This window comes from Spea bombifrons, chromosome 8, assembly GCF_027358695.1.
Source record: "Spea bombifrons isolate aSpeBom1 chromosome 8, aSpeBom1.2.pri, whole genome shotgun sequence".
Taxonomy (NCBI): domain Eukaryota; kingdom Metazoa; phylum Chordata; class Amphibia; order Anura; family Pelobatidae; genus Spea; species Spea bombifrons.
The window spans coordinates 27,258,958-27,282,192 of NC_071094.1; the positions used below are offsets into that span (position 1 = coordinate 27,258,958).

The 23,235-nt window shown below is 38.4% G+C and overlaps 1 protein-coding gene across 3 annotated transcripts in view; it reads left to right on the plus strand.

Moving 5' to 3' along the window:
* Positions 1-23,235, plus strand: part of COL4A6 (collagen type IV alpha 6 chain) — an 88,466-nt gene that overhangs the window by 64,279 nt on the left and 952 nt on the right. For 2 of the 3 annotated variants that reach the window (XM_053474004.1, XM_053474006.1), the window contains 33 exons: positions 499-552; positions 686-745; positions 1,042-1,086; positions 1,639-1,692; positions 2,381-2,450; positions 3,045-3,155; positions 3,278-3,433; positions 3,711-3,803; positions 3,883-4,043; positions 4,766-4,945; positions 5,876-6,059; positions 8,569-8,622; positions 9,994-10,065; positions 10,543-10,650; positions 10,736-10,957; positions 11,381-11,542; positions 14,371-14,541; positions 14,787-14,930; positions 15,010-15,135; positions 15,817-15,998; positions 16,383-16,446; positions 16,796-16,870; positions 17,910-18,017; positions 18,161-18,268; positions 18,988-19,059; positions 19,400-19,525; positions 19,614-19,730; positions 20,035-20,196; positions 20,826-20,924; positions 21,015-21,164; positions 21,773-21,889; positions 22,438-22,629; positions 22,771-23,057. In XM_053474004.1, coding sequence (XP_053329979.1) covers positions 499-552; positions 686-745; positions 1,042-1,086; positions 1,639-1,692; positions 2,381-2,450; positions 3,045-3,155; positions 3,278-3,433; positions 3,711-3,803; positions 3,883-4,043; positions 4,766-4,945; positions 5,876-6,059; positions 8,569-8,622; positions 9,994-10,065; positions 10,543-10,650; positions 10,736-10,957; positions 11,381-11,542; positions 14,371-14,541; positions 14,787-14,930; positions 15,010-15,135; positions 15,817-15,998; positions 16,383-16,446; positions 16,796-16,870; positions 17,910-18,017; positions 18,161-18,268; positions 18,988-19,059; positions 19,400-19,525; positions 19,614-19,730; positions 20,035-20,196; positions 20,826-20,924; positions 21,015-21,164; positions 21,773-21,889; positions 22,438-22,629; positions 22,771-23,057 — 4,086 coding nt within the window. The remainder of the gene's footprint in view (positions 1-498; positions 553-685; positions 746-1,041; positions 1,087-1,638; positions 1,693-2,380; positions 2,451-3,044; positions 3,156-3,277; positions 3,434-3,710; positions 3,804-3,882; positions 4,044-4,765; positions 4,946-5,875; positions 6,060-8,568; positions 8,623-9,993; positions 10,066-10,542; positions 10,651-10,735; positions 10,958-11,380; positions 11,543-14,370; positions 14,542-14,786; positions 14,931-15,009; positions 15,136-15,816; positions 15,999-16,382; positions 16,447-16,795; positions 16,871-17,909; positions 18,018-18,160; positions 18,269-18,987; positions 19,060-19,399; positions 19,526-19,613; positions 19,731-20,034; positions 20,197-20,825; positions 20,925-21,014; positions 21,165-21,772; positions 21,890-22,437; positions 22,630-22,770; positions 23,058-23,235) is intronic. The other variant, XM_053474007.1, reaches the window with a different exon arrangement.

Below are 23,235 nucleotides of genomic sequence, written 5' to 3' on the forward strand. Positions count from 1 at the left end.
CTTGATCAGTCCAATGCTGGATTGCAGGGAAAAGAAAAAATGTTGGTGCGCTAAGCTAGTCACAGGCTCAAATAATACAAATGTATAATACGAGGCCTACCAAACAGGTGTAAGCATGCTGCAAAAACAGTGTATTGGCTGTACAATGTATACAAAAAACAAAAACTGTCTGCGCAGTATAAACTGCTTTGTGTGTCCACTACGTAGGAGGTGAGAGTAGGTTCTCACCCTATTGAGAGTGTGCCTTGACGTGGCGGGTGAGCTTAATTATGCTTTGGCCAATTCATATAACCAAAACCTCTCATTTATATTATGTTTATATATTTGTTGCCAACTTTATTAGGGTAAGAAGCGCAGACAGTTTTTGTTTTTTGTATACAATGCTGGATTGCAACAGATTCTGAAATGTTTATAAAAAGGCACCCTTCATACATATATATACAAGCATTACAAACACTGTCTACAACATGTATTATATGTCTCTTTGGTTCTGCCTAGGGTGATCCTGGACCAAAAGGAACTGTGGGGCCACCTGGGTTCCCTGGACCTCCGGTAAGATCTCAGTACTTAGCTTTTTTTCTGGGGGTGTTAAAACGGTTGCTATGTACATGGCTGATTTATGCAAAAATGACAATTTTGCATTGTTTGATTATTCACTATTTCTATAAAACATTGTTTTATCCAGGGCTTTGGAGGCAGAGGAGAGAAAGGCGAGAAAGGAATTCTTGGACTTCCCGGTGGAAGGGTAAGTGCCAGCTACCTTAATTGTAAGCTCAGTTGAGAATGGCCCACCTCAATGGTTGTTTCTGTACAAACATTTCTAAGTTAGCTGTTGAAGTAAGTGTGTGTATGGCAGTATTTTGTATGGCAGTATGTTTTATTACATAGCTACTACTTTTGAGCCTTTTCTGTTATAGATCTCAGGACCATTTTAAGTGAAGCAAGTGTTCCTTAAAAGTGTTCCTCAAAACATGTCCTACGCACAAAAGTAGTGCGTTGTTTTCTCAAGACACACAGTCTTTAACAGTCCTTCTTTTATAGGGTTTGCCGGGATCTGATGGAACCGATGGATTTCCTGGTAGAAAGGTACTTTAAAAAAAAAACAAATGATATGTAGCATGTGCTAAAACATTCTTTCCCAGCAGGTGAGGGAATTTAAACATGAAAAATAGGAAAAAATGGTCCCAGTGGATCTTATCTGTTATCAAATTATATGTCTCTAAAGAGAAATATTTGTAAAATGAATATGTCGCAAGTTTTTTGTTACTGGGTTTTTAGGGCTTAGAATACAAATGAGGGCTTCCACGTCCCTGATCTGGTAACTTAGTTCATTTAATTGAAGTGGCACATTGCACCAAAATAGTAAGCAGCTCTACAACAGTGAGACATCTTAGGTGGCATTATCAATATCAATTATCTTAGGTTAAATTGATATTCTTCTTGTGTTCCATGTGTATAGTGTCCCATTGTACAATGATGTTATGTGAGTTAGAGGAACCATAAAACTCATGGGAGCATTACCGCCTTGGGATGGATTTTCTTCCCATGTTTGTATTTTCTTTTTGTACAAAGTTTTATTTTTTTCATACAATGCATTTTAAAAAAAAAAACAATGTTTTTACTGTATTTCTTTTATAGGGGGACCGTGGGCTTCCTGGTTTTATAGGACTTGATGGCTTCAAAGGCGGGAAGGTAATAATCCCCTACTGTGTGCTCTTAGACTGCACAATGATAAGGAACAGAAACTTCCCCAGCCACTAAGCTTAACGTCAAACTTCAGGCATGTAATTGTTTAGTCGACGGAAGGCATACGCTGTAAATTGTGGTTGCCTCAATGCCCAAAAACTACCACCTTGGCCTCTCTTTATGCACAACTCTCCACATTGTTTTCTTATCTCATATCAGCTTCAACAAAAAGAAGAAAAAAATTAAAGCCCATAGCTAACACGGAAGCTGCTGCAGTTGCCGTCCTCTGTGGTTTGTCTATTCTTGCCACTGATTGACTGCTGATCAGTAACCAGAAAGCAGTCCCATCAAAATTATTGGGGAGCTTACCACACACGCACATGGGGGTCTAAACATTAACACTAGAACCATCCATTTCATTGATGTCTTTCCAAGCTTCCCACCATCAGCCCCCCATACCTTAGCGCCACTAGACTTTTCCACACACGTTTCTTATTTTGAGATCTGCATGGCCGTCTTCTTTGTTCCATGTTAAATACGGCCTTTTTTTCAAGTGCTGCTGTCCTAGTCTCTGTATTTTTCCAAATATACTTTAGACCCCCTAACAGCACTCCATATACAACATCAGGTACAGCACCAGCTGTATAATTTGCTCTTTATAGTAACAGAAGAGTAATCTGCATTTTCTTTTCAGGGAGAGCAAGGCGACATTGGTTTCCCTGGTCTTCCTATTTATGTAGATGATGAGGGCGTTGCAATTCCAGGTGAAACATCTTTTTCTTTCTTGGTGGGGTGTTTTTATCCAATGAATTTGTGGGTGGAAGGTTATATAATTGCAGTCCATTGCAGCTGCATCTAAAATGCATGCTATGGTTGTTCATGTTGAGAACATGTTGTTTTGTAGACAAGGATATTGTTGGTAATATTGTTGGTAAAATACAACAAAATACAATAAAATAGGACATAGAATGAATACGCTGCACTCAATGTAACATTGTTATAGAAAAATTTAAGCAGATGAAAAACTAAAAAGTTATCTGAGCTTCTAGTTCATAACCTTGAGCACTAATCTTGACACAGTACAAGTACACATGGGGGATGGAGTCTGAGCTGCTTGTTGTAGAATTTATATCATGGTTAATGGTAAGGATAGTCACTTGAACAGTTCCAGAACTATGGTAGGTGGAATGATCAATGCCTTTACACAATATGCTTGGGAAGAAGTCCCCTTACTTTTCATGTATATGTATTATATGTCCTATTAGAAAAACAATTGAAAAATAATATACATTAGAGGAATGCTTCATATTATTGGCCACTGAGGCTTCTTTCAAATGATATGCTTGGTTTTTCTTTAGGTCCACCTGGAGATCAAGGACCTCCTGGGTTTCAAGGGATGCCTGGTGATGAAGGCCTCCGTGGACCTCCTGGCCTCCCGGGGCAACCTGGGTTTCCATCATTTGAAGGAGGTAGGATAAGCTTTCATTAACATGTTATGTTATTGCCACAAAACAAATTGTTTTTTCAAACTCAACTGGTTGAGAAAGAACTTGATAAACATACTATGTTTTTTAATTTATATTTTTCACAGGTATTCCTGGATTGCCTGGATTTCCTGGTGTTCGGGGAGCTAAAGGAGAAAAAGGGAACCAAGGAAGACCAGCATATGGCTTACCAGGACCTCCAGGAAAAGATGGCGCACCGGGAGAGCCTGGCCCTCCAGGACTGCCTGGGCCTCTTTCCCCTTGTAATTCTGCTTTATTGTTAATGTTCATTTTGTTGAAGAGTAGGGATATTTTGTACATTTTAGTAGCGCTGAGTCTTATCGTTATCTTGTAAAATATGTAATTTTACGTGTATTGCATTATGGGTAATGGTGTTGGATTACATGGTTGGTAAACACCTAGGATTTTTATGATAAAAGCAATTCCAATATGCTTCACATTTTACAGAATATAGTATTGGATTTTTTTCTGTTTTATTATGGTATTTTTTTTAATTTTCCTGTTCAATATTTAAAACAGCCTCAGGAGGACTACAGGATCCTGAACCAGGGTTACCGGGAGGAAAAGGAGCACGAGGACCACCTGGTATAATTGGACCCAAGGGATTTAAAGGTATCTTACTCAAACTAGTTCTTAAATTACTGTGCCAATATCTAAGTGATCCCATTCATTAATACGCGGTTTTGTCTAGGTGCTGATGGTGACTGTGCTTGTGAAGGAGGCTTTGAAGGCAAAGGAAGCCCAGGACTCCCTGGGCCCCCAGGTCCAAAAGGGAATGATGGATTTCCTGGGCTTGATGGCCTACCTGGTGATCCAGGAAGGATAGGCCCTGGAGGGCTACCCGGACCATCTGTAAGAAATCTTGAATAAGATACCCTATATGTATATATTTATAAACAGTGTGTTCATAATTGATTTAGTAAGAATAAAACATGCAAGTCCTGTGTTTATGTATATGAACATTACCGCAAAAAGGAAGCTTACCATGTCTGAAAACGTGTCTACGGCTAAAGTTTGCGCTATATGTAAAGTTTTTTCCCAACAAAGAGAACAATCTCAGCTTCATTCATAAAGATTATTCTACAATCTGTGTCTAGTATTTCTGCCTTCTGAAAAGCACTTGGTATGATTACTCTTGTGGCTACTAATGAACAGATGCTTTAGAGCAAAAGAACATTTTTGAATTTAGGAAGCATTAAAAAATATTATGATATTAAAACGAACAAAAATTTATATTTCCATATTGATCTTGGAGAAGACGATAAGCTTGGATCTCCTTCTATGCCAGTATGTCTTATGCCAGTATGTGCTGCTGCTTGAGAAATAAAATGCAATAAACTTACCAATAGTAGTAAGGGTCTTCAGAGGTTTCTGATATATTTTAGTTGGCCAATATATTCATATAATGCTTCTTAGACTCCATACTTATTATTATCTAATTATTATCTTGAATAAGCAATGTATATTATTTTCATGTTGAACAAAATATGAGCCACCACAAAGCCAAATAATGATTCAGCTGCTTATTGACAGGCCCAAAATATATGAATATTATGCTAAATATTGTTTCATAGGGGTCTCTTGGACCACCTGGTGCCCCAGGTCTTAAAGGAGAGAAAGGAGAACCCGTATTTCCAAGTGGCAGAGGGGCTCGAGGAGACCCTGGCTCTGTAGGACCTAGAGGTACCCCAGGTCTGAGTGGAAAACCAGGAAGAGATGGACTTCCAGGACAACCAGGACGTCCAGGACCACCTGTAAGTTTCTATTTTAATAAAAATGGTCTAATTTAAAGCAGATCTGTCAGTTTTCTGAAGTCCTGTACTTCACTGTTCTATAAAATAAATGAAATCATGTAACAATATTTACAAATTAAATATACATGTGCTATAAACCCACTTTAAATGTACGTTAACTTCTCAGGGTCGGCATTATTATTCCATCTAATTATGTTGTCTCTTCCCTATTGTTAGATTGCTGATTGTTGGTTATTAGTTCAGACAGGCTTTGTAGGTTAGACGAAGAGAGGACATTGGGTCAGGAAATTGATTCGATAATACTAGACCGGCCAAACTAAAAATCTGCAAAACAATGTCATTATCAAGCGAAAAGCACAAGCTATTTTAGTTATGCTAAAAAGGGAATGGGGGCAGTTCCCCTGTATTGACCCCCATTTCCAGAACTTGGTAAGAAATAATTTAAAAAATCTATGTATTTTTATAAAAGCCAAACTTATGGTGTCTTATAGTGTCATAAAACTGCCTGTATGCATGCCTGGTGTACACTACCTTTTCGTGAAGGGTTCGCGGCAAGATAAGGTGAAGCTAGCCTCAGACAGCCTGTAGAGGGTGTGGACCAGGAGGGAAGTGGGCAGAAAGTGGCCAGAAAGTGGCATTGCCAAATACAGCTTCCCTGCCATTCAAAACAAGATGTGTACAAGCTTCAACCAAAACTCCTATTTTTAATTATTATGATCTTTATAACCTTCATAGACCTTTATAACCTTTGTAATTTGTTTCATAACTGCTGATGAACTCTGGCTTTCACTCACTACTGTAAGATATACATCCAAAGTATCAGTGGTAATAACAATGTACTACTTGTTCTTTCTTTTTATCATATGCTCTATATTGAGATCATTGTTAATTAACATATCTCTTCTTGTGATGTCTTCTCTTGCTATGCAGGGTGAGGGTGGACCTGGGATTCCTGGTGAGAAAGGTTATCCAGGGCAACCTGGCCAGAAGGGCCGTCGAGGGGACAGTGGACCCGCAGGTATTGGCTTTCCAGGCTCCCCAGGATCTCGTGGTCTTCCTGGTGACCCAGGTCAAGCAGGATTTCCAGGACAGCCAGGACCTCCAGGAGAACCAGGTACAAATGTCCACGTATATAAATATATAGCTTATTAGTGGAATATGCTCATAGACAACGTTAGTATGACTCTGTCTTGGTTCAGTGTCATAGCTCACTATATTCATTTACCAAATCAGGGTACAAACAAAGTCCAGACATATTTAGATTTCTGATGAAATTACACTTCGTCTGCTTCAATGTTTTCGATTCTCTCAATTTTCTAGCAATGGTTTTATGGAGTTACTATCCTTTAAAAACTGATTATGCAAATATGCAATCTATATACCTTGGCTAAATGTGGACTGACTAAGTATAGTTTTGGTAAGGCGTGAAATTCTTATGCCTTCATAATAGAAACCTCATGACCATGATACACTTTTGATGTATAATTATAACACAGTTATCATAGAGACAAGATCCACCTAAATGTAACATGAAGCCTAGCATTTTAATTAAGTAACTCGTCTACTTTATGTACTGTACACAAACCTATTTGGTTTAAAGACAGATTACCCTGTCACACCCTTTGTATGATCACAAGGAAAACTTTGAACGGGTCCAGACTCCAGAGCACCACTTGTGATACTTAAGACCAATGTTTGAGAACTACTTCTATAATATGAATGAATAACTGAGTTTGATTGTCTGTTTTATGCATTTATATAAAAAGGTTTTGCTCATCTACCCAGTTTATTTTTCTGTTCTTAATGTCATCATCTGTTATTTGCCAATTATATGTATTATTTATTTCCTGAGAACTATTATATATATATATATATATATATATATATATATATATATATATATATATATATATATATATATTTGGATACTTCTGCCTAAATATCATCTACTTTAACTTTACAAGAGTTTACATTTTGCAGGTCGTTGAATTTTAAAAACAATGGTGTTTACATTTAATTTAATAATATATACATAAATACATATATCTGTGTGTGTTTGTGTGTGTTTGAGCCTAGCTTCTGGTTAATAGGTTTTCCATTGAGGAAAGCTGGTAGTGATAAGAAGGAGTTGATAAAAGGCATTGAGTTGAAGCAGGTAGCCTTAAAAAGAAAAAAGTATTTAGATTTGGGGCAGGTTTTAGCCCTTGACTCTGTGAGTCTCAAACCATTGCACTCATCGAAAAACAAACAAAGGACAATTAACTAATACTTTAAATACAGTAATAGCCAACTTCTATAACCTTTACATATACAATAAAGCACTCCTAGCGGATTCATTTACTGTATCATTGTTGTTATTAAAACAATACAGTTCTCTGACACCATTGAAAATTCCACTGACCTGCGGCTGATCTAGAGATCGGTATGGTGGCCGCTGGGGCTTCAGGCTTAGAGCCGTGTAGCTAAACGTGTAAAAAAGTGACATAATATGATGTAAATACTTTTGTTTCAGAGACTGCTTCCATAGATAGTTTGATGATCACAATAATTTGTTGGGCATTTTGTTCCAATTCAAACATAACACCATCTTAACATTTAGGCTCTGTTGTGCCTCCTTTGTCAAAAAACATATTTTGAGCCATGCACAATAGAGTTCAAGCCACAGATGTCATCAGGTGGACCTCACATGCTGTCCTTTCCTGAACATGAACAGAATAGCGTACCATAAATATAAGCCCGGTCCTTCCGTTATGATATGAGAAGGTATTGGTAACATCTGTGGTGGATGTACACTTTGGTGCTAGTCTGTACCATATCTCATCTTTTTCCTATATGTCTGTACTTTCAGAGGGGCTGCTTGGGTTTCTTTTTGCTAAACCTGCGATGATTTCAATTAAAAAATAATGAAAATATTGCTTTTTTCTGCTTTTGCTTGTTTAATAAATGTATTTCAACTTTCTGCTTAATGCATATTTAACATGTAAAAAACAGCCAAGTATATTCACTATGATGATGCACCATTGTTTTAGACCGAGCATTGAGGGACTTAAAATTTTTATTAAAACAGCAACTAACTAGGCTGTTGGTGAAAGGTGATATATCCATAATATCTCCATCTTTTTATTACATAGGACTGATTTTTTGTATTTTAGTTCTAATTCCATTGTAATCCCTGCAGTTTTGATTTTAAGTATGCATCCCTGGTTAGGAGAGGGTCTTTATGAGGGACTTTAATGAGTCTCTATATTTTTCATGGGTAGGGGAAATGAGCGATTCACAATCGCTTCTTGAACAATTGTCCTTTCTGCTTATGTGGATTCTTTAACTGGGAAGTACTGTTCTATGTGTTAACTACCCATCCGTCTCCAAACAGCAGTATAAGGAGTTTGATTTATCTATTAATATCTCAACACTAAAGCCCTTTCAAATCTTGTCTCCATTTTGCTATCTAGTCCCCTTTTTGGAAGTATGCTATAAATAAGCAGATGTTTTTGTTTGTGAGTTTTTTATATTGCCATCATCATTGTAAAAGTGTGAATATACTTGTGCTGTGGGTAGCTTTCTCTGTCTTATGATTTCTCTGAGCTACGTTTAACCTGTCCTTCTTTGCTTAACTGGTATAGGTGACTGCTGCTGCGGGGCCAATGTTGGTAATGGAGACTTAGTCACAAAGGGAGGTGAGAGGATAGTGCCTGGTCAAACACGCGTGACCGTTGAGATCCGTGTGATCTCCTGTCACCATTTAGAAAATTCTGAATTTGCTTGCATGTCACATTTGATAATTGTATCCATCATAACAGTTATCCTTAGGAACGTCTTCAGTCAGTATTGGGCAACCTTTGATATGAGGTTCAGACATTATTTATTTTTGCACTGATTATAATTGCTATTGTCTAGTTATTCTGTTATTTTGTCATGAAATGTAGGAAACGCTGGATCGATAAGGTTCCCCACTACTGTTCTTAAGTCCTAAACTTTAGATGTGTTTTCTTAATGAGAATTTTTAGATCCATTTCACTTGTACTAACCTTTCCAAGCCTATTACTATCATTTCATTTTCATCAAGACCTCTAACAAGTAGGTAAATGCTATGTTTGAAAGTGTTTTAATCCTAAATCAAACAAAGCCTGCATCAAGCTTTGGGTAACATTTCAGACTACACGGTGAGTTTTAGATTCATATGATATTGTAAGTACAAGGAACAGTCCTGTCCTTAAAGGGTGGACACAGGTGATTGTCCATGGGATCATCCATTGGGTAAGCCTACTCTAGGTTATTCTTCATTAGAAATTAATGTTCTTACTCCACAAGTAGGCTGCATTGTAGTGATTTGTGGCTGGACTCCTGACATCCTTAGGACAAGCCCAGCCTGAATATACTCCCAATCTCATGTAGAGCTAATGCTTTGTATTCAGACACATATTTTGTGGTTCCGTATGGTGCATTTTTACTTGGTATGGGAAATGGTTACCGTTTATAGAGAGTTAATCCAGTGCCTTGTGAAAAATAAGCCATATGGCATTATGCAATAGAGAATAGTTTATAGAGGGTTAATCCAATGCCTTGTGCAGTACTAATTGTACCACAAATTACTTTGAAAAAAAAGAACAGTTGAGTTACCTTTGGAGTGTGAAGTGATCAAGATCAACGAAATAAATGGAACCAAGTACAAACGCACCTTTATTTGGTATTTAATTACAGCATGTTCGGAGATGTGCACACAGCTGCTGAGGATAATATTATTTAGACAGGATTGTAGTATACTTAACAGCTTGTTCCTTCATTCTTTCATCGGTAACATCCGTCCATTTGCCAGTGCTTTTGCTTTCACCAGGAGTGCTATCACAAGAACGATCATTAATGTATGATTGCATCATTTTCTTTTTTTTTCCCCCATTGGTTTTCCACTCCATCACAGTCATAAGCAACATGTCAACAGCTTTAACACAAGCATCCAATGCATGTGTTGTGCCACATTTGTGGAGCCCTTACGTATTATGTTTACGTCAGTTTGGGCTACATAAACTTACTAATTTGCTTTCATCTAGGGATGACATTGCCTTGCATCATTGCTGGAGAGTCTGGCGCTCCGGGAACTCGTGGCACCCCAGGAACTCCAGGTATGGAGAGGAATTCAACTGATCATTACTAACTTTTCTTGGTCAGTTAGGTAGTTGTATTTTTTTGATATCTGTGAGTAAGGTTCATATGCATGTTTAATGTTATAAAGTATTGTTGGAAAGTGGTTTCCAGGATTATTTAACATTTTGTTAATGATTATGTTTTTCTTCTTGGTATCATCTTGAAGAGAAAAACATTAAAATAATATAAAATGCACATTGTAATGACAGAAATCTGTAATTTGTATTACAGAAATTTGGTTACATAGATAATATTACAAAACAATCATGTTAGAAGAAAACTTTCATCTTACAAATAAATTACTATATTTGTCCCATATTTAAAAATGTTTAATCTAGTGTTGTGTCCTATCATCACAATCTTTGTGAACACCTATTATTAGTCTATCATGTTATAAATTGAGTTTTGTGTATACTGTTGTATACAGAATTTCATGTAAATTATTTCTCACGTAGGCCGTAAAGGTGATAAAGGATTCCCAGGAATCCCAGGACAGCGTGGATTTGATGGCACCAAAGGACAACCGGGCAGCCCAGGTTTTGGAGGAGTACCAGGTCCACCAGGTAAATATGACTATTATTTTTGTCAGTCCCTCCATGAGACATGTTAGTCCCTGCTCTAAAGATAATTTGGATTTTGTTGTTCCAGGATTTCCAGGCCCACGTGGAGAGGAAGGTCCTCCTGGGTTCCCTGGCTTGGATGGTCTTGATGGACGTCCTGGAAAGATTGGGATCCCTGGGTCACCAGGTGTGAAAGGAATACGTGGAGACGTTTTGGGAGCTGAACCTGGTGCTCCCGGTGAGCCTGGGCGACGTGGAATCACAGGAGACAAGGGAATTCCAGGAGATTCTGGCTTCCCAGGGCAGAAAGGTACAACATTTTTTAATCAAGTCTCTTTAACTAGACTACTGACCACTTTTAAGATTATTATGTGTCTAGTATTTCTTTTGTTTTTACTCTGAAAATTGAAATTATCACCAAGTATCAAGAAATGCACTATGTACACAATGTATACATTGTTCTGCTCAAAATTTTGTATTTGTTAATGTTAACTCTGAATGAGTTTAGAGATAGCCCTACTCATAATAAATGAACCATTTTTGGTTGTTTTTTCTTTGTTTAAAGATTTATACATTTACAAAATGTATTTTTGGCATTCCACTAGTTTCAGGTGAGGACATGCAAGTTTTCATTTAACTAAATTGGTCTTGCATGCACTCGCAAATAACTTATTTAGTGAATCCCCTTATATGTTTTAATAGTATAAGACACTTTTCTGATATGTATTTTTAGGTTTTGATGGAAGACCTGGTCTGATGGGTGCTAAAGGTGAACAGGGCAATTCAGGTTATCCTGGTAGCCCAGGCCCCAGAGGACCTCCTGGATTTGGAGGGGAAATGGGCATTAAAGGAAAACAAGGTTCTGTTGGAGAAATTGGATACCCTGGATCACCAGGTATGTAAATACGGTTCATAAAAACAAAGAACAATTCTACAATGCTCAGTGATGGACAGACAGGTTAGCAGTTGTTTCATACACTATATAGGATATAGTGTTATTACAGCGTTATTGCATTTCACACCACAAAACATCATGCTCAGATGACCCATCATAATGCATAGGCACATTATTGTGAACTCTGTACAACTATAGTATATATTGTTTCATGATATTGTGGTGCATGGGGCACAGAAGGTGGGCAGACCTTCTAGAGGTCACAATAGAGTTGAGCTATAGAGATATGCATGGGAAATCCATCCTTGTTTGCTTTTGTTAGCACACCTTGGTATAGTAATAAATAATACTAGGTACAGGAAGGTGGAAATACAACTGGCAGCTCCAATGTTTAATTCCTCCTTTTTTCAAAACATAAAAACTTGTGAATATTTTAAAAACAATAAAAACATGTCTTAATGAAGAAAGGGAACAGTGTGATAAGCAGGGAAAAGTGGTGGTCAAAGTTTTCAAAAAAAAACAACACATGGGACGCTAATTTTGTTTTTATTTATACATTTTTTGAGTTTATTTTACATAGCCTCCAGTGCATTTTACTGTGCATGCATTCTTTTTTATTGGAGTTATAAAATGAGATTTCTGTCTCATTTCCTCCTCCCCTGACTGTTTTTTACAGAAGCAGCCAGTATACTAAGGTATGCTGCAGAGAACACATGCTGGTTGAACATCCATTGAAGTCCATTCTTTAATGATGGACTTTTATTGAATGTTCCTTTTAAAATACTATGTAGGCAGAGCATTTGAGACACATACAAGTAGTATGTATGAGTGCGGGTGGAATATCTGCAAAAGCTGCATAATGTGCGCAGAGCTATCCTTAAGGTATACCTAGGTATACTTAGCTCTAGTAGTCTACAGAGATGTCTTTAATGTAGGGCAAAGAGGGCAGCAGTCCTGGGCCCACGGAAGCTGTCCCTTGGGCTCCCCAACAGCTGCCATAGCTCAGAGGTGGAGGTCCATGCAACAACTTTTCAGTAACTCAAGTGCAGGGCATAAGAATATAACAACATTTCCCAGCACCCTGCAGCAGGCGGCATGCAGACTGAATTGGTAGCGTTAACCACAATTTGTGTCAACGGTTGGGTAAGGAGTCCAATAGGTAGGTGTTCGGCACAAAAATCTTATCTTGTGTCGGGGTAGTGTATTTTTAAGGTAAAATAATATTTAATGACTTGGTTAAAATCTAAACAGCAGGGTTTACAGTAAAGGGAACTGAAATACAACACATGCCAGTTCTTAATATGTTTTCTAGACCCCCAAACCTCTGGTAATCATGCACTACCTGCAGAAATGATTTTCTAATATAAATCACTAACCTGAAACCAATGAAGTACTTGGCACCTTTCTTCACACAGATCTCATCTATGTAATGAAATGTCTGCCTCCTCGATACTGCCACATTCTGTTTCTCCACCAGCTGTTTTGATTACTGATGTTCTTCTTCCTCCTTAGGATGCTGTAGTTAAGGGTTAGCCGTTCTCTAAGCATTGATGAACTAAGCATCCTCTCTGTTGTAGTTCACCAAAAGCTGGATAATGACGGGTTAACTCATCCTGGTCTTGCAGAAAACTGGTTCACCTATTTGCTGCATCTTTTGGTCTGCGGGTTGCCATCTCTATGTGTTCTTTCTTTCATACATTTTGTCTGTTTTTCCTTCATCGCACCTTTAATGCAAATCCACCAACCTTCCACTTATTTGATGTCATTCTCTATGGTTTGGGCTTCTTCACATAGGCTGCCAAGGTGAGAAAAGCCAATGTAGCATAAAAGCAAACGGACTAACAGCCTAGCTTTTCATGCTGCAAGCATTGCACTGACCATAGGTGACACCCCTTATTTACGAATCTACTTTGTAAGAACCATTGGATTAAGTATGCTCAAGTATTGTATAAACAAAGGTAGCTATTTCAATGCACTCAATGCTACCAGGATTTATAAAAATGAAGCTATAATGTAACAAATTAAAAAAAAAATTATAATAATGATAATAGCACTTCTTGATATGTCATTCATTTTCAGCTTTCTATTTGGCAGCATTCAATTCACAAACACTCTTCATAAGCAACTTCAGTTATTTACCAAGCTATAGGGTGGTTGTTTTTTTCTGCTTTATTGACATAAAAATATAAATAAGACTTACACTAACATAAAGGGATATATATATAATATCCTGAATTTAAAATTCTACTTCAAGTAGTCACTAGTATATTTCATTTAAACATACATCTTTATTTTTTTTTTTAGAATTTATTGAAAACGATGCCGACAGGTTCATCTGATACTTATGTGTGCTTCAACATCTGACAATGGTTCCCATCTATTCTGCCTAAAGATTGAAATATTTTTTGCAAAATTTGAAAGCATTGTTGGATATTAGATGCAGATCTGGAAATTAATGAACCATAAGGGGTTTCACTGCAGTCACTTACTTAGTGTTGTAGGCAGGCAGTAGTCTTGCGGTAGGCAAAACTTTGGAACACTAATGCTTTGGCAGCTAACACTTCGCCTGCTAGGTAACTAAATGTAGCAACTTATAAGGCTTATTTGTCATTTGATCCAATAACACATTGCTTTTATCTTTGTAACTTCACCGCGGGATCCAGCTGATGGATGCCATTAATTCTTTGTGTATCAGAAGGGTCCAAATTGATTTTCCACCCTTTCTGGCACACAAACCTTTAAATCCCCTCTAGAAGCGATGGGTTTTGTTTCAATGTTATTATTGATGGCTTTCCAGTAGTGAATATGTGTGTGTGCATATGTTTCAGGTTTCCCAGGGCCAAAGGGTATAGTTGGAGACAGAGGCCTACCAGGACCAACCGGCATTAAAGGACTTCCAGGCATTCCTGGAGATCGAGGTCGCCCTGGACAATTTGGACTTCCAGGTCCACAAGGGCCTGGTGGACGTGATGGTCGTCCAGGGTTCCCAGGAATTAAAGGTGAGGACTTCACAAGATACTTTATGTTAAACTTATTTGTGTTCCACTGCTTCACGTTATTCATTGTAATAACTGCATTAACCTCATATGCTCACAAAAAAACACCCTGCATGTAATCCTGATTTTGGGACATTAGTGCTACAAATGAGTTGGTTGTAGAAAACTTGGGTAGAGAAGAAAAACGACTAATTGCCTCAAAAAAGGATTTGAACCGACTTATAATAATGTTACAATATCTGTTTCAGGCGAAAAGGGATCTCCTGGTGTGATTGGATTTCCCGGCATGCCTGGTTTGCCAGGATCTCTGGGTGGCATTGGATTTAAAGGAATCAGTGGGTTTCCTGGGAGAGATGGCATTCCTGGGCTGGATGGAATTAAAGGAGAAAAAGGTACATTGCATTGTCACACTTCAAAACCATAAATAAATTAATAATTGCTATAATAATATTCATTGTTTTTATTTTCCAGGCAGCAGAGGTGAACCCGGTCTTCCTGGTCGTAATGTAACAGTCTCTTCATCTGAGTTATCGTTATTGAGGGGAGATGCAGGAGAGAAAGGAGAAAGTGGGCGTCCTGGCTTTCCCGGACCCAGAGGTAACTGGGGAACTAAAATTCAGTCAAAAACACTTAATCTGAAACTAATTTTCCTTAGTTAAACAGTGTTAATCCCCAGTCCCTAACAATGCAGTTTGCATAGTGGGAATAAAATAGTGGTCCGTAATCCACAATTACAAAAGTATGTAGAAACAATACTAGTAAAAAAAAGCCACAAGTGTTCACCATACCAGTAGACTGTGCACTGGCAAGAATCTCTTTTTAGTAGGCATTCAAATATGTGTGTGGCCAAATAAACCACTGTTAAGAACCAACCATATCTTTCTCATTCTCTTCCAAAACATATTAAGCCAACCATCTTTATATACTGTACAAAGCCAAGAGCGCTGGGATTGTTACCACTCCTTACTTATTCTGAGTTCCTGCAAAGCTTTGGAAAAAAACACAATTTTCTCTAATTTAGCTAGAAAAATATAGAGAGAGAATTTCTTAACTTACACGCAAGGGCATATTGAAGTGAGAGATGACTGAGATTGTTTACTGAATAACAATACAAAAGTTGCCCTTTCTATGTATTCTCTTTAAAAGGTATGTGTTTGGTAAAATACTAAATGTTTCTCAGACATGTAGGGAAAATATCATGACTGCTGCCAACAGTCTATTTCTTAAACAACGCTTATTGTTGCATTATCAGTAACAATGCTTGTGTTTTTTTTATAGGTGATAAAGGTCTTTCTGGCCCTCCTGGCCCACCAGGCTTCCCTGGCCAGCCAGGTGCACCAGGAAGAGAGAAGGGCCGTCCTGGGGAGCCAGGGCGGCCTGGAGATTTTGGAAGACCAGGATTTCCTGGGCCAAATGGAGAACCCGGGATCATTGGGTTTCCTGGGATGCCTGGACCAAAGGTCAAAATGCTTTTTTAAATAGATTTTACTAGGAGGGAGATAAAAAGTCACAGGAGAAGTAATGACGTATATATATACGTGCAAACTGTTAGTAGTTAGATTACAGCAAAAACATATCAAAGCCACCTTAATTTCTCCATGATTGTGTCATTTATCTACGTGCTCTGTAAAATATGTTCGATAAAAGCAGTTTACAACTTTTATACCCCCAGTACTTTTTACCTTAAATCCTTATATATTTTGTATGTACGATTATGATATATATTCTAATAAACTGTGGGGCGCATACCGCTCTTATTACAGTTTAACATGCCTTCCAATGTGTCAAAATTACAAATATTCTCCAGCAATACTAACTCACATGTAACCTATTTTGATTTATAGGGTGATGATGGATTTCCTGGACCGCCCGGTTTCTCTGGCAGTCCGGGTCAACCAGGACCTAAAGGTGAGGTTATAAACATTTACATGCTCCACTACAAAAGGCAACGTCTTATATGCAGCCCCCCCTCTCAGCTTGTCTCACTGGCACCATCGCACTTTGATTTTTCACATGGAAAGGGTCTCCAAAAAACGTATTCTCACCAGTCCATGTTTGTGGAGACCAAGGAGAACAGATTGCCCTGAAATGCTTCTAGGCCACTAGGATATAGATTTACAACGTGATCACAGCTAAAATCTGTGCAGTCCTTATAGTCCTTATATGACATATCTTGTATACATCAAGTCCTCAACATATCCTAAGCTACTATGTAAGCTTGGTAAACCTGTAACCTATTTCCCTTTCCTTGTCTCAGGTGAAAGGGGGGAATCTTTGGGACAGCCAGGTCGGCCAGGAAATAAAGGAGAACCAGGATCACCTGGAATCCCAGGTAATAACACAACCTGTTTTCCATTCTCTGCCAATGTATCATTTTACACTTCTCCTTGAGGAGAAGTCCATGCAGGATGCAGCATCATTGTACATATTGATGGATAAAGAGATCCATATTAACTGATGTGAACATTACTAGATGTATAAACATACTGATATATCTATATTCTAAAACATGGAACATGACCAGAACTGCTGACATTACCAGTACAAAGATTTGTTGGTGATCTATTCATAATTACAACTTGACAGCCGATATGGAGGAGGTAGCCGTAAAGCAGTCATTCAAGATTATAACATTTTCACTCAACATGTGTAATGATAGACAAAATGTAATTGCTTCTTAACCCTTTGGAACAAGGTAGATCTCTGTCAGACTGGGTCATAAATATCACTGATAATATATTAAAAAAAAAACTTTAATAGAGCATCCACAAGTGTGGTGGTTTCTTTGAATTACCTAATATTGGTCTTCTCCCCTGTTCTACATTAAAAGTCCGCAACATCTGGTTGTTTCATCTTTTATATGTTATAGGCAAACACGTTGGATTCTGTTTTGTCTAATAGTGATTGCTAGCTGTGATGTAGCCTGAAACCTGGAGCCTGCTTAATATATATTTCCAAAACGATACAGACTAAGCTGTGGCGCACTAGTGTCACCTCATTTTTATTGTTGGCCTAAAATCAACAAAACTTCTTTCAACCCTTCTTCAGCCCAGTTGGGGCTTTCCTGAAGCAGTATTTCTGCTAGTTCAGCAAAATGCTTACTAGTTTGCTGGTGTCGCTACAGAAGCTCTGCTTGTTGCATTGAGCATCTTCTGTATTTTTGTTCTGTAAATGCCTTCTTCGATTTAAGACTTGAATTTCTAAATGCTAGCATTTTGATGCCATGCTTTAATAAAACGAGTTATACTGCATTCTGCCCCAGTCATTTGGATGAATATAAGTCAAAATAACAAAACCAGCCACATTTCTGTTATATGGATTGTATTTTTATCTTTTATTCATTGACGAGTAAGGTATTGTCTGTATTATAGGTTCAAGGGGATTTGATGGCCCTCCTGGAGATGGTGGCCAAATAGGAAACCCAGGAAATCCAGGACAAAAAGGGTTATTGGGAGACTTTGGTCGTCCAGGATCACCAGGTAACACAATATACCCGCAGCCTATCATATTAACATAAAGCATTTTTAAAGGTGAAGCACGTGCTGAACATATGGAAGCATATTGTGGCTAATGTTATGTTAAAGGTTTCAATCATTTATTATCCTACCTTTTACATTTGCAGGAGGTCCAGGTCTCAATGGATTTAGAGGGAACCCTGGATTGGTAGGAACCCCTGGATTACCAGGAGCACCTGGATTCCCTGGATCACCGGGTTCTCCAGGTGTTAAAGGTACTAAATTAACAAATGTTTTACTTATTTATCTGTAACAATAAATTAAGCGTAACAAGCCACATGCACTTACCTCTAAGTTATAATGTAGGCTTTATCATACCTGCCAACAGAATTTCCCAGGACAGTTCTGGGTTTTTTTGGGTCCAGTGTCGTCCAGCTCGGGTCTGTCCCGGCACAAAAATACTGCCTATGCTCATTGCATTACACTGTGCAGAGGCAGCATTGCGTTTTAATGGTGTACGTCTGACACATACAGCCTAAAGACTTGTAAATGAGCTACAAACTACCCAGTATCTTTACTGGGTAGCCTAAAGCTTAATGTTGCAGGGTCCCGGGATCCAAGAAGGAAATATTGGTAAGTAAGGCTTAACGATCATGTGCACTAAATATGGAATTGTTGATATTTTTGTTTACAGCAGTATTTAATAGAAATATTATTAAGTAAATATTAAGTGTCCTTTGTAATGATGAAGAGCATTTCAGAAGGAGATCCATCAGCTGGGCTTAAAAATATTCAGATAAAAGAGATAGTAATAGGGATTAATTGAATGTATCTTAATGAACATATGGTTCCTAATTAAAACAGTATAAGCAGCTATATAGAAAATCCTGAAGCCTTGGTCCTCATGGCAATTCTCTTACAAGATGTGTTGTTCCACCAGAACTCATTTTATGACTTTTGGATGTCTCATTATTATTATGTTCTTCTGTTATAGGATTCCCTGGACTTCCAGGTCTGGATGGACTGAATGGTTTACCTGGCACCAGAGGATCACCTGGAACACCTGGTAATTATATTTATATTCCTCCTCTCAACATGGTAGAGCTTTAGGAGGAGTATTGTTCTGCGGTATTCTGGTATAATCGTAGATTCTGTATCCAAGTGATATGATGAATTCAGATAACAGAAAGTAGGTATTGCTGCACTGATTTCAAAGAAGAAAGCTTGTGAAAACAGATGGTGGGCTGACTTAATCATAGCTGAAGATGTCTAGCTTTCAAGACCACACAGGTGTAATTGGATGTGATGCAAAAGAAAGATCCTGAGATGTTCCATGTTCAGATTTATTTAGAAGTTATGAATCAAAAGCTGGATGTATAGATTTTAACAATTACTTTTGTTTGCAGGGCTTAGTGAAGCGGGACGACCAGGATCCCCAGGACTTCCAGGGCCAAAAGGTGAAGCCGGGTCTGTCAGCAGAGTGCCTGGTCAACCTGGACTACCTGGGCCCAAAGGATTACGTGGAGACACAGGTAAAATAATAGTGTCATACTTCATAGTTGTCAACACCTTTCTGTAATCATGTTCTTTCTGATGCTGATCCTACATTATATTTTTCAGGTGGACCTGGCGCAGTAGGCTCTCCTGGTCTTCCTGGACCACCGGGCATAACATTTCCCTCCAACATCCCTGGAAAACCTGGTGATCCTGGTCCTCCTGGACGAGATGGGGAGTCAGGTATGTCTCTAAACAAAACCATTCAGTCAAAAAGCCAAACAGTCCATCTGTAGAGCTGTCATTCTGAGTTATAATCTGTGAGTGAAACACTGCTGTGATAGGATGAAAATATAAAACACTAAGTAGAACCGGGAGGATTGTTGCAGATAGGGGACTCAGCGCTATTGATGCGGGAGTCTCCAGTAGGTCAGGGCTATTTTATTTTGATGGCATGTCTTTGTATGGAATAAAACTGTGAATATGCAGATGCACAATTTGATTATGAGCTCTCGTTTAAACTATGCTTTTTTTTGTTTTTGTCAAGGATTTTCTGGTGCTCCAGGCCCACGTGGACCCCCAGGTCCAGCGTCTGATCAAGGTGATACTGGAGACTCAGGGATCCCTGGAATGCCTGGAAGACCTGGCATCAAAGGAGATCCTGGAATAAATGGAATTCCAGGAAGCCCTGGAGCCCCGGGAATAAAAGGTACATGCGTGTCTGTGTGTATATATGTATATATGTATATATATATATATATATATATATATATATATATATATATATATACATGGTAAGATACCACCCCATATTAATTTCAAGCAGCATAATATGCTACTCACCTACAAGATGGAGAGAGTTAAACCTACTTCCAGCGAGATGGCTTATAAGGTGAAGCTAAAGAGTGCGTCATTTAATTTTTTTCTTGACCCCTTTTTCATCCATATCTATATTAGACAAAATTTTACTTGGAATTTATTTATTTATTTTATTCATTTATTTAGAAAGTGTTTTACCAGGAAGAATACATTAGGATTTATTCTTGTTTCCAAGTATGTCCTGGTTACCAAGTCCAGAAATGGTTTTACATGCAGTTATTATATACAGTTATTGATATAAAAATATAGAGAAAAATACCAATAGACATCTATAGACAGTGTAAGTAGGAGTTTTTAGTCTAATAACATGTACATTCTGTTTTCAGGGATTTTAGGTTATTTGATTATTTGAAGGAATCTGGGAGGCCTATTTTTGCTTCAGCAAAAGCATAGTAATGTTCTTAGTACCGTACTTCCACTGGTAGATCACTGATTGTTTCATGTTTTTGTCTTACCAAGGTTTGAGAGGGGACCCCGGCTTTATTGGAAGTCCAGGGAAGGAAGGTCCTGTAGGAGATGCTGGCCTTCCTGGTCCAAAGGGAGAAAAGGGCTATCCAGGTAAGTATAATGAATTGAGCTTTTAGCATTATCTTCTCTAACCATAAGAGTTTATTCATATGCAGTGTCTTGTTACATCTTTACCTTTAGGTACCCCAGGCATCCCCGGACTTCCAGGTCCAGCACCATTACCTGATGATGGCGGACAAGTCCCTATTGGATTGCCAGGTCTACCTGGAGTTAATGGTTTTCCGGGTGGGGCTGGACAACAAGGGCAGTTGGGGCCTGTTGGCCCAGTAGGTAAGATCAGGATTAGTGATGAACAGCTATGCAGAACAGATATTTAAACCATTTTCTTTGTTGGCCCCCTGCTGAATATAGTCATGTGTCTTTTCACCAAAAAATATATAAATATTTAAAGTGTATGCGTCTCTCTGCCTGAAGGATAAGTAACATGCTTCACTCCTCTAGCACATACATCATTAACCTGGGCAGTATGACTGTGGCACAGATTTCAATTGTAAGATTAAAACAAAATGATGGTTTTTACCTGTTACAACCCATATCCCACAGCTTACTGACTTGAGTGGAGTTTTTAATTGAGTTGAAAAAGGGGCTCAGTAGTAGGGGGCTTCAGCCAAAACTTCATCAAACTCTATCAACGAATCACTTCATGACTCTACTAGCAGACAAACAACTCAACTGCAGTGAGGTGCAATATAATGAATGATTAGACCTGTCTCTCTCTCTCATTCTCTTTCTTTCTGTATAGTGAGGTATTTGACTTATGAACAAATACAGTATAATTATACCCATTATATATAACGATGTGTGGGACACAAATAGTACATGTGTTTACATTTGTAACAAGTTGGTAACAAAGTAACACTTGTGAAAACTGTTGATAGGTGGCAAAGGTGGTCCTGGCAGACCTGGGCAGATGGGAAATAAAGGCTCACCAGGTACTCCTGGCATTATAGGCGACCCTGGCTTTGATGGCATCCCTGGGCTTCCTGGACTTGAAGGTGAATATATCAGGGGATCTATTTAAGCACTACCATAGAAAAAGAGGTCACAGTCTAATAATTGTACAAAAATATACTTGCATGGAAAGGTGGGCAGAAAAATGAAGCACTGCTCACTTAAACAAGCAGAAATACCCATAAAAAAACATATAAAAAGGTAAAAGGAGCGCAATAAAATGAAAATGGAAAAATAAATCCTCAAACACAATAATACAAAAACAAGAAATAAATAAATAAGCAGTGGTTATAAACTATATATTATTATGGTGTACAATCACAATCATTTTATTGCGCTCCTTTTACACTTTATTTGTATAGGAAGATATATGGTTTATCGTTTCAAGTGAGACGGCATGAAATAAAACCAGGAAATAGTGTTCTGGTTTATTTTGTTAATGGTTTTGACCTCACATTTGGCAGTACATGCATATTGTCTGGCCCTTTCCTGTAGACAGTAATTATACTACAGCTTTACATTACTATAGGATCTATTTTGAAATTGTTCACACTATTTTATTTTATTCACTGTATATCTTTCACGGTCGTAGGTCTCCCTGGAAAGCAGGGTTCCTATGGTTTACCCGGCATGCCTGGCCGAAGTGTTAATGTCGGGTACACTCTAGTGAAGCACAGTCAATCTGAGCAAGTTCCACCATGTCCACTCGGAATGGCCCGGCTGTGGGAGGGATACAGCTTGTTATATGTAGAAGGGCAGGAGAAAGCTCACAATCAAGACTTGGGTAAGTGACCTGTGTGGTGTCAATGGGAACTCATAATGTTCTATCAGCCTGCAGAGTTTAAGTCAGTAGAATTAACATTCCCTTACAGGATCTGTAGTCAATGGTGAATAAATACGTTTCTGATTTTGATGTGTTTCCCAGGCCTTGCTGGTTCCTGCTTGCCTCGGTTCAGCACCATGCCATTTATTTACTGCAACATCGATGAAGTTTGCTATTACGCCAGCAGAAATGACAAGTCCTATTGGCTCTCTACAACGGCTCCAATTCCAATGATGCCAGTGAGCAGCACACAGATCAGAAGCTACATCAGCCGCTGTTCTGTATGTGAGGCACCTTCTCAGGCAGTGGCTGTTCACAGTCAAGATAACACCATCCCACAGTGTCCAGACGGATGGAGAAGTCTCTGGATTGGATATTCTTTTCTCATGGTAAATATAATATGGACTGCCGTAAGGTTTCTCTGAACCAGATATTTTTATATGAACGTTTAGGGCCCACTTTTAAAGTTCCCTAGTGAACGTATGGTTTTAGTGTATGCTGGAGACCACTTGGTGTGACACCAGACAGAAGCTATATTCTGACCATTTTAACCACCATTCTCACAAA